General features: G+C 33.9%; 2 protein-coding genes across 2 annotated transcripts; both read left to right on the top strand.

Annotated features, from left to right (window-relative positions):
* Positions 1-1,125: 1,125 nt before the first annotated feature.
* Positions 1,126-3,426, top strand: LOC111390340. The gene is made up of 4 exons (XM_023015366.1): positions 1,126-1,512; positions 1,601-1,938; positions 2,606-2,991; positions 3,083-3,426. Exons 1-4 carry the CDS (start codon positions 1,189-1,191, stop codon positions 3,208-3,210), a joined length of 1,176 nt encoding a protein of 391 aa, XP_022871134.1. The 5' UTR covers positions 1,126-1,188; the 3' UTR covers positions 3,211-3,426.
* A 3,756-nt stretch (positions 3,427-7,182) lies between these two features.
* On the top strand, positions 7,183-9,537 carry LOC111390341. Its single transcript, XM_023015367.1, has 4 exons — positions 7,183-7,634; positions 7,723-8,060; positions 8,728-9,113; positions 9,205-9,537. Exons 1-4 carry the CDS (start codon positions 7,311-7,313, stop codon positions 9,330-9,332), a joined length of 1,176 nt encoding a protein of 391 aa, XP_022871135.1. The 5' UTR covers positions 7,183-7,310; the 3' UTR covers positions 9,333-9,537.
* The last annotated feature ends 1,676 nt before the right edge of the window (positions 9,538-11,213 follow it).

Raw genomic sequence — 11,213 nt, 5'->3', positions numbered from 1 at the left:
AAAAATCTTAGGTAGCATTGATGTTTTAGTTTGTTAGTTAACCGATGTAATCTGTGACATGAAATTGAATTAATTATACTAATCGTCATTGAATTTTAATTCACTTCAATTGTACTATTAATTTTAACCACATATTTAATGAGTTCCACAATCTTTTAATCACATATTTCATCAACTTCTATAGAAATTTACTAAAATTCTGATTTAAATTCCCAGGAAACAAAGTCTAATACATTGTCGCGAAACTCACCAAAATGATTTAGAATACAAATATCTTTTAGATGGGTAAATACAACCCCAAAAGTTGATATTTCACTTTAAATAAACAAAATGAGAAAAAAAAAATCGAGCAAACGAACATTTAAATGAATAAAACACATTTCTAAAGTATAAGAAAATGACAAAAGTTCAAAATCCATATCATGTAGTTATCTCACATAATCAAGCGACTGACATGATGATATGGTTGATTTGAATTTAGCCCATCTTTGAGCCTCAAATTGAAAAATTACTTTCTCATAAAATTTATTTTTAAACATACATTCTTTAAATAAGATAATTTACGAATAAATCCAATTTTTTTTATAACTTTCTAACCATATTAAAATCACTACTAATAAACCAATTTTTTTGTAAAAAAAGGGGTTCAAAAAGGGTATTAGTTAAGTAAATGAAATTATTCAAATTTCAAACGTATAAATTACACCGAGTGTAAAGTTTGGTGATATTTGGTAATCAACTCATGGGGCGTGTTTAATTAACACTAACACGTTAAGGATTTTCTCTTCAATAAAAATAATGCCAACTAATACGGTTGTATAAATGAAACGATTTTTTAGTTCGGTCAGTTAAACGAATTGATTCAAAGTTCAGTGGTATAAATGACACAAAATGTAAAGTTAGGTGACTATTCTTGTAATTAACTCGACTAAGTAAGCTCAGGTGACTACACGTCACGAAATGATGTCACGACACAAACGTCCAAAATAGGCCGGGCCCATACATCACATTCAATTGATTTGATTGGTTTTATTTTTCATTCTTCACTAAGAATCATAGATACTTTCAAAAACGTTGTACGACAAAGCTCGACAGTCTGACGACTTAGACGAGACGAATCATTGACACAGTACAGTAGAGAAGAAGAGAGATCTCAGCATTCAATTGTCGTTCTACTTCATCATCAACATGAACAAGAAAGGAAACCCACAAAACTTCCGGCACGGCGGGGGGTGGCGACCTCAGCCGCAACCTCCTGAAAACGGCAGATTTTTCCCGCAACAGGTGCGTCCACAATTTAGGGCGTCAACGTCGAGAAATGATACTCTTGAGAGGATCAATGCAGCACTGATCAAAGCTCGCCAAGATGTAATAGCGGCCGGAGAGAATGTCTCCACATTGAAAGTGTCACAGGCGGCTTTATTGACACTTGAAGTTGATTCTTGGGAATCTTTGGGGTTCCGAATGCAGTATGTGCCTTATCTCTACAATCTCATGTGTACAGAAGGGAAGGTAAAAGAACAAACTTTTACTTGAAAAGCAATCTTATAAGCAATCTTTGAATATTGCTTTATTTTATTTTATTTTACATTATTTATAGATCATTGCGTTCATCCACTGCTTTGTCGGGGTTAGAAAAGTTACTTCGTTGTATGAATTGGAACTGGCTATTTGCGAGAACGAAGGGATTGAACAGTTTGAAGAGCTTGAATTGGGTCCTTTGCTGAAGCATCCACTTGTCATGCATTATTTTTCTTTGAGTTCTGATGTGACAGAAGTTTTACAAATAAAGACTGAAGACATCATTTCTTATCTTCATAAATTCGTAGATACTCGCCGAGGAAAAGAAGTTAAGATTGATGAGTTGCTCGATTACATTGCTTCCAAGCGATCTGTCGCTAGCAGGGAAATGCTGCAAGTGCGCATTCAAAGCTTGGGGTACGTAGTGCATACCGTTTTGCAGTATATTAGGAAATTAATATAATAACTACACTCTTAAATAAGAAACAACACTATAATTTGGAACAGAAGAAAAAGGAAAACAGGACTATAACAGAGGGAGTACTTTTTTTGTCAATGACAAGGGGACGAAATTGAAATTGTGCTGTTATCGTGTGGTTGTTGGGGAAAGCTTTTGTGGACACGATGCTGTTGCCCTGGGAATCTCCTTATCTTGTATGTTATGTTATATATTGGCAAATTAATAACATGTTGCATTGCATGGTAATAGCACCTTCTTCACTACTGAATTGACATAGATTGGGGAACATGAATAACGTGGGTCGAAAATCTGTATGAAACAAGATAAACCATGGATTTTCAACAACTTGTGGGAGGGAGACCTCTATCTCCAAGATAAAGAAATCATTAGTTATTCTACTAAGCTGGGAAATATATTCTCAAACAAAAAAAGTGCTCCATCTTTGTAGTAATGGTTTAAAGTACATCCATAGGCTTGACAGTTATAAAATAAAATAGTTCTTGGTCAAAGTTCTGGTAACTAAGAATTCTTGATTGAGTCTCTATAGATTTTCACTCGTTCAATCTGGTTTTTAATTTTTCCCTACTTGATATGTTGGATTGAATCAGTCAAATTGTTTTCTAGGATGCACATTGCTCTTGTCAAACGCATAAAGCGATCAGAACATACTTTACTAAAGAGCCTGAAGTCTGCTAAGAAGGAAAGTGCCAAGTTGTTTTCCTCGGAAAATGAAATTTTTGTTGATGATCACCTGAGATATTTGTCGAGTTCAGAGGAAGATGAAAGCAATTGTAATGATTATGAAAATAACCAGGAGAGTTGTGATGTACTGAGTGATGCCAAGTGCTCATTGCAGAATGTAAAGAGTGTAGACCAAGAAATTGAAGAAGAGGGACATCCTGCTGCTAGTGAGGTATTAAAAAAAAGCAAAAACAATAAACGATCCCGAAAAAGGAGCAAATTGGGTACTAATTGTGGCGTTTTTTCATCTCCCAAAGTGTTAAGGAGAGGTAAAGTTCAACGAGTCCTTTTGATTCACCTGAAAAAATATGAAAGTTCGTGAGAAAGATGCAAATGATTTTTCGCTTTTTAATTATTTAGTTAAAATGTTCTTTACAACTTGGAAGGAGCGATGCTTGCAGAATAATGCAAATGAGGTATGCTTGTTCCTGTTGTTTTCATTATGTACCCATAAAAATGCCATACCTGTATATTTCGTTAGGCTGTAGCAGTGTATTTAGCAGCTTTTGTGTTATTTTACTTAGAGCAGTTTTATTTCCTAGCATGTTAATTCATCTTTTTGGTGTAATTAACTTGGTATCTACTGGTATATAGTTTTTTGTATGAATTGTTTGCATTCGGATGTAGAAGCATATTTAAGAAGAAGTTAGGCACTCTCAACTGCATAGCAATACCCAAATTCACAATGTCTTGAAGTAGACTAGAACAATGCCTATTGATTTTTATTTTTATTTATTTATTAAAGATAGAAAATGAACAATGTTATAAAAGGAACATATCCTAGGAAATTATATGTACAACTGGACAACAGCTACAGCTCGTGAGCTGCAAAAAATTTATAAAAATATGCCAAATCCACCAAACAAGCTGGCAGACTTTCAACACTTTGCCTCAAACTGAGGAATGGATATTTCTCATTAGTATGGAATGACTGAGTTGAACGGAAATAGATATTTGCCACACTGACAGATAATGCAATGTAAGTTCCAGACATATATTTTTCAAGAATAATGTTATTCGTAGTCGCTCGCTACCGCAGCCGACTCACGTGGTATACATATGACATGTGGTTATTTGATATTTGAGTATGTCACATCGTAGTGAGTGACTGTAAATAAAATTATTCATTTTTCAAACATATTTGGAAACATATTTTTATACAATAGGAAAGGTGGACAACCAAGAGAAAAGTGGGACAACCAAATTTGTTCTCAAACTGGAGTAGGATTTTCTGACATATGGGTATGAGTAAGATATTCCGTGCCACTTTCAATTGAAGGAAAGTACAATCCAATTTCCCTCTTTAGCATGCCCAATCACTTCCCCATAAGGTCCTCAAAAGAATTTTGAAATCATGTAAACTTTAATGAGCATTTTAAGTTCTTAGTTATATTGGCAAGGAGTGACAACTTTACTTGTAGCTTGGAACACAGAAGACATTTTTTTAGGGTCACAAAAGATGTCAGAAAGACATTCCCTTGACACATAATAAAATTTGATCTTTTGATTCCTAGGCATTGAATGTAGCTAAAAAAGAACTTTGAAGAGTTGAATATGTGGTCTGAAGCCCCTCAATCAGTGACCTACGGATGGAAATTTGATATTAAGAGGCATTTAACGCTCAGAATTACTTATTCATTTCGTTAAATGATTATAGCATAAATGTTTCTTTAGTCTATAAATGAATTGATTGAATTTGTAATGCAAGAACGTAACAATTTGATAATGAATAATTGAAAAAGGAACGAGAGAGAGAGAGTTCAACCCAATTAAACTTTCCTTCTAAACAAACTTGTAATAAAAGATAACATTGATAATAACAAACTCTTAACATATAAAACTACTAAATTCTAGATATAAACTTAAATTCTACTTATTTCTATCTGTATCTGCATCAGTTTGTCTATTTCCTTCTTGTTGGGCTCTATTGAGTAGGTTTGGAAATAATGAGCATGAAGATGAAACCAGAATGAATTTCTGTGTATTGGTGATGATAATTGCTCCTAATACAACCAATATATATTACATAAGATGGAAGAAAAAAGGAAAACTAATATGCTTAATAAGAGCATCTTCTTGATCTGCTTTAAGATCAATATGCATTTGTCTAAACCTGTTCAAAGTTCATCCTACTCAAAATCTAATTTTTTTTTCAACCCCAGCATCTTCTTGATCTGCTTTAAGATCAATATGCATTTGTCTAAACCTGTTCAAAGTTCATCCTACTCAAAATCTAATTTTTTTTTCAACCCCAGCATCTTCTTGATCTGCTTTAAGATCAATATGCATTAGTCTAAACCTGTTCAAACACCAATGTGTACTAGTACCACTCTGCACCTGAATGGTGGTATAATTCCACATGGTGCAACTCAAAATTTTCAAGTTCTTGGTAGCTACAATATTTTTAAGTTCTTGGTACCATTTTAATAAAATGATTTTACACGTGAACTTATAACTTTTTCATACTTTTAATTACACATTCTTTAAAAATATTATTTTCCAAAAAATAACATCAAACACGCAAGCCTTGATGCTTGAACTTTAGTTCGAAAAGTATATAGACAAAAATATCGATGTTCAATATTAATTGCACCATAAAGCACTTTAATCGAGTGATGGTCCCTTCATATCCTTTAATCAATTGCTTTTCAGAAGCATTACTTAATGGAAATAGTTAATTGACAATTACAACTGAATTTACATTTAGCGTCATTTATATCTATGAACTTTAAATTATTCCACATACTTCATAGAACTTATTATGTACAACACTTTACAAGAAAGTTACAAAACTGAAATTACACTTTTGGAACTCTGCAAAAATACCACTGGACATCAAGAATAGTGACCGGTTTAGGCTCAGATCCTTGTACCCTTGTAACCCTTCTGTATCATCAAAGAGGCCCTGACTCAAACCACAACCTTCACAAGTCCCCAACGAGGGGTTGCTTCAATTAACAGATTTGGACTCTAACCACCGACTTCAGTTTGCTCACATAGAGAAAACACTCAAATTTTAGATCTCACAGAGAAAAGAAGATCGACTCACAAAAAGAAGATGAACTGACGAAGAACAGAGAAACCCAAAAGGCTCTAGACGACTGGAGTAAAAGATAGAATGAAGTTTTTCAAATTAGAGTTAAAGACCCGTATTTATAGTAACTCACGATCAACCGTAGATCTGTATCTTCATCCAAACTCTTACACAATTGGGCTGAATATCGGGTCATGTTTGGTGAGCCATCTCAGATAACGTTATTGGACAAGGTTTAGTACTTGGGCCGAAGGCCATTATCTCATCATTGCCTAAAAAAATGGACTAGATTGGCATAACAGCCCAACAGAACTTTAAAATTTATTTCAGTTGAACCACATTAGTTGGTCACTTATATTTTAGCAAAAAAATCTTAGGTAGCATTGATGTTTTAGTTTGTTAGTTAACCGATGTAATCTGTGACATGAAATTGAATTAATTATACTAATCGTCATTGAATTTTAATTCACTTCAATTGTACTATTAATTTTAACCACATATTTAATGAGTTCCACAATCTTTTAATCACATATTTCATCAACTTCTATAGAAATTTACTAAAATTCTGATTTAAATTCCCAGGAAACAAAGTCTAATACATTGTCGCGAAACTCACCAAAATGATTTAGAATACAAATATCTTTTAGATGGGTAAATACAACCCCAAAAGTTGATATTTCACTTTAAATAAACAAAATGAGAAAAAAAAAATCGAGCAAACGAACATTTAAATGAATAAAACACATTTCTAAAGTAAAAGAAAACGACAAAAGTTCAAAATCCATATCATGTAGTTATCTCACATAATCAAGCGACTGACATGATGATATGGTTGATTTGAATTTAGCCCATCTTTGAGCCTCAAATTGAAAAATTACTTTCTCATAAAATTTATTTTTAAACATACATTCTTTAAATAAGATAATTTACGAATAAATCCAATTTTTTTTATAACTTTCTAACCATATTAAAATCACTACTAATAAACCAATTTTTTTGTAAAAAAAGGGGTTCAAAAAGGGTATTAGTTAAGTAAATGAAATTATTCAAATTTCAAACGTATAAATTACACCGAGTGTAAAGTTTGGTGATATTTGGTAATCAACTCATGGGGCGTGTTTAATTAACACTAACACGTTAAGGATTTTCTCTTCAATAAAAATAATGCCAACTAATACGGTTGTATAAATGAAACGATTTTTTAGTTCGGTCAGTTAAACGAATTGATTCAAAGTTCAGTGGTATAAATGACACAAAATGTAAAGTTAGGTGACTATTCTTGTAATTAACTCGACTAAGTAAGCTCAGGTGACTACACGTCACGAAATGATGTCACGACACAAACGTCCAAAATAGGCCGGGCCCATACATCACATTCAATTGATTTGATTGGTTTTATTTTTCATTCTTCACTAAGAATCATAGATACTTTCAAAAACGTTGTACGACAAAGCTCGACAGTCTGACGACTTAGACGAGACGAATCATTGACACAGTACAGTAGAGAAGAAGAGAGATCTCAGCATTCAATTGTCGTTCTACTTCATCATCAACATGAACAAGAAAGGAAACCCACAAAACTTCCGGCACGGCGGGGGGTGGCGACCTCAGCCGCAACCTCCTGAAAACGGCAGATTTTTCCCGCAACAGGTGCGTCCACAATTTAGGGCGTCAACGTCGAGAAATGATACTCTTGAGAGGATCAATGCAGCACTGATCAAAGCTCGCCAAGATGTAATAGCGGCCGGAGAGAATGTCTCCACATTGAAAGTGTCACAGGCGGCTTTATTGACACTTGAAGTTGATTCTTGGGAATCTTTGGGGTTCCGAATGCAGTATGTGCCTTATCTCTACAATCTCATGTGTACAGAAGGGAAGGTAAAAGAACAAACTTTTACTTGAAAAGCAATCTTATAAGCAATCTTTGAATATTGCTTTATTTTATTTTATTTTACATTATTTATAGATCATTGCGTTCATCCACTGCTTTGTCGGGGTTAGAAAAGTTACTTCGTTGTATGAATTGGAACTGGCTATTTGCGAGAACGAAGGGATTGAACAGTTTGAAGAGCTTGAATTGGGTCCTTTGCTGAAGCATCCACTTGTCATGCATTATTTTTCTTTGAGTTCTGATGTGACAGAAGTTTTACAAATAAAGACTGAAGACATCATTTCTTATCTTCATAAATTCGTAGAAACTCGCCGAGGAAAAGAAGTTAAGATTGATGAGTTGCTCGATTACATTGCTTCCAAGCGATCTGTCGTTAGCAGGGAAATGCTGCAAGTGCGCATTCAAAGCTTGGGGTACGTAGTGCATACCGTTTTGCAGTATATTAGGAAATTAATATAATAACTACACTCTTAAATAAGAAACAACACTATAATTTGGAACAGAAGAAAAAGGAAAACAGGACTATAACAGAGGGAGTACTTTTTTTGTCAATGACAAGGGGACGAAATTGAAATTGTGCTGTTATCGTGTGGTTGTTGGGGAAAGCTTTTGTGGACACGATGCTGTTGCCCTGGGAATCTCCTTATCTTGTATGTTATGTTATATATTGGCAAATTAATAACATGTTGCATTGCATGGTAATAGCACCTTCTTCACTACTGAATTGACATAGATTGGGGAACATGAATAACGTGGGTCGAAAATCTGTATGAAACGAGATAAACCATGGATTTTCAACAACTTGTGGGAGGGAGACCTCTATCTCCAAGATAAAGAAATCATTAGTTATTCTACTAAGCTGGGAAATATATTCTCAAACAAAAAAAGTGCTCCATCTTTGTAGTAATGGTTTAAAGTACATCCATAGGCTTGACAGTTATAAAATAAAATAGTTCTTGGTCAAAGTTCTGGTAACTAAGAATTCTTGATTGAGTCTCTATAGATTTTCACTCGTTCAATCTGGTTTTTAATTTTTCCCTACTTGATATGTTGGATTGAATCAGTCAAATTGTTTTCTAGGATGCACATTGCTCTTGTCAAACGCATAAAGCGATCAGAACATACTTTACTAAAGAGCCTGAAGTCTGCTAAGAAGGAAAGTGCCAAGTTGTTTTCCTCGGAAAATGAAATTTTTGTTGATGATCACCTGAGATATTTGTCGAGTTCAGAGGAAGATGAAAGCAATTGTAATGATTATGAAAATAACCAGGAGAGTTGTGATGTACTGAGTGATGCCAAGTGCTCATTGCAGAATGTAAAGAGTGTAGACCAAGAAATTGAAGAAGAGGGACATCCTGCTGCTAGTGAGGTATTAAAAAAAAGCAAAAACAATAAACGATCCCGAAAAAGGAGCAAATTGGGTACTAATTGTGGCGTTTTTTCATCTCCCAAAGTGTTAAGGAGAGGTAAAGTTCAACGAGTCCTTTTGATTCACCTGAAAAAATATGAAAGTTCGTGAGAAAGATGCAAATGATTTTTCGCTTTTTAATTATTTAGTTAAAATGTTCTTTACAACTTGGAAGGAGCGATGCTTGCAGAATAATGCAAATGAGGTATGCTTGTTCCTGTTGTTTTCATTATGTACCCATAAAAATGCCATACCTGTATATTTCGTTAGGCTGTAGCAGTGTATTTAGCAGCTTTTGTGTTATTTTACTTAGAGCAGTTTTATTTCCTAGCATGTTAATTCATCTTTTTGGTGTAATTAACTTGGTATCTACTGGTATATAGTTTTTTGTATGAATTGTTTGCATTCGGATGTAGAAGCATATTTAAGAAGAAGTTAGGCACTCTCAACTGCATAGCAATACCCAAATTCACAATGTCTTGAAGTAGACTAGAACAATGCCTATTGATTTTTATTTTTATTTATTTATTAAAGATAGAAAATGAACAATGTTATAAAAGGAACATATCCTAGGAAATTATATGTACAACTGGACAACAGCTACAGCTCGTGAGCTGCAAAAAATTTATAAAAATATGCCAAATCCACCAAACAAGCTGGCAGACTTTCAACACTTTGCCTCAAACTGAGGAATGGATATTTCTCATTAGTATGGAATGACTGAGTTGAACGGAAATAGATATTTGCCACACTGACAGATAATGCAATGTAAGTTCCAGACATATATTTTTCAAGAATAATGTTATTCGTAGTCGCTCGCTACCGCAGCCGACTCACGTGGTATACATATGACATGTGGTTATTTGATATTTGAGTATGTCACATCGTAGTGAGTGACTGTAAATAAAATTATTCATTTTTCAAACATATTTGGAAACATATTTTTATACAATAGGAAAGGTGGACAACCAAGAGAAAAGTGGGACAACCAAATTTGTTCTCAAACTGGAGTAGGATTTTCTGACATATGGGTATGAGTAAGATATTCCGTGCCACTTTCAATTGAAGGAAAGTACAATCCAATTTCCCTCTTTAGCATGCCCAATCACTTCCCCATAAGGTCCTCAAAAGAATTTTGAAATCATGTAAACTTTAATGAGCATTTTAAGTTCTTAGTTATATTGGCAAGGAGTGACAACTTTACTTGTAGCTTGGAACACAGAAGACATTTTTTTAGGGTCACAAAAGATGTCAGAAAGACATTCCCTTGACACATAATAAAATTTGATCTTTTGATTCCTAGGCATTGAATGTAGCTAAAAAAGAACTTTGAAGAGTTGAATATGTGGTCTGAAGCCCCTCAATCAGTGACCTACGGATGGAAATTTGATATTAAGAGGCATTTAACGCTCAGAATTACTTATTCATTTCGTTAAATGATTATAGCATAAATGTTTCTTTAGTCTATAAATGAATTGATTGAATTTGTAATGCAAGAACGTAACAATTTGATAATGAATAATTGAAAAAGGAACGAGAGAGAGAGAGAGAGAGAGAGAGAGAGAGAGAGTTCAACCTAATTAAACTTTCCTTCTAAACAAACTTGTAATAAAAGATAACATTGATAATAACAAACTCTTAACATATAAAACTACTAAATTCTAGATATAAACTTAAATTCTACTTATTTCTATCTGTATCTGCATCAGTTTGTCTATTTCCTTCTTGTTGGGCTCTATTGAGTAGGTTTGGAAATAATGAGCATGAAGATGAAACCAGAATGAATTTCTGTGTATTGGTGATGATAATTGCTCCTAATACAACCAATATATATTACATAAGATGGAAGAAAAAAGGAAAACTAATATGCTTAATAAGGAGATAAATTAACTTACCAATTATCCTAAAAATACAATCTCTAATTAATTTCAAATTCCATCACCAATACTCTTTCCATACTTGGTTGTTTTCTACCCTGCCTCTCAAGTTGGATCATAGATATTGACGAAGCTCAACTTGCGATTGAAGTCGTCGAAGATTTGTCCAATTCAACGAATGTTCTTGGCAATCTGAACTCTGAAGAAGTTCACTAGCGTGAAAATAAGGCAAAAACTGAACTTTCGAATCACTGGCAATTCTTTGAAAGCAGTGGTGGTGG

The sequence above is a fragment of the Olea europaea genome, unplaced genomic scaffold (genome assembly GCF_002742605.1).
Source record: "Olea europaea var. sylvestris unplaced genomic scaffold, O_europaea_v1 scaffold6716, whole genome shotgun sequence".
NCBI lineage: Eukaryota > Viridiplantae > Streptophyta > Magnoliopsida > Lamiales > Oleaceae > Olea > Olea europaea.
This window is presented reverse-complemented; position numbering and strand designations above follow the sequence as displayed.

Excerpts from the sequence above, each read along its gene's own strand:
- LOC111390340 (XM_023015366.1), top strand. The coding sequence starts at position 1,189 with ATGAACAAGAAAGGAAACCCACAAAACTTCCGGCACGGCGGGGGGTGG. Across the intron at positions 1,513-1,600 it reads TCATGTGTACAGAAGGGAAG|ATCATTGCGTTCATCCACTG; the intron begins GTAAAAGAACAA and ends CATTATTTATAG. Across the intron at positions 1,939-2,605 it reads GTGCGCATTCAAAGCTTGGG|GATGCACATTGCTCTTGTCA; the intron begins GTACGTAGTGCA and ends ATTGTTTTCTAG.
- LOC111390341 (XM_023015367.1), top strand. The coding sequence starts at position 7,311 with ATGAACAAGAAAGGAAACCCACAAAACTTCCGGCACGGCGGGGGGTGG. Across the intron at positions 8,061-8,727 it reads GTGCGCATTCAAAGCTTGGG|GATGCACATTGCTCTTGTCA; the intron begins GTACGTAGTGCA and ends ATTGTTTTCTAG. Across the intron at positions 9,114-9,204 it reads TCCCAAAGTGTTAAGGAGAG|TTAAAATGTTCTTTACAACT; the intron begins GTAAAGTTCAAC and ends TTAATTATTTAG.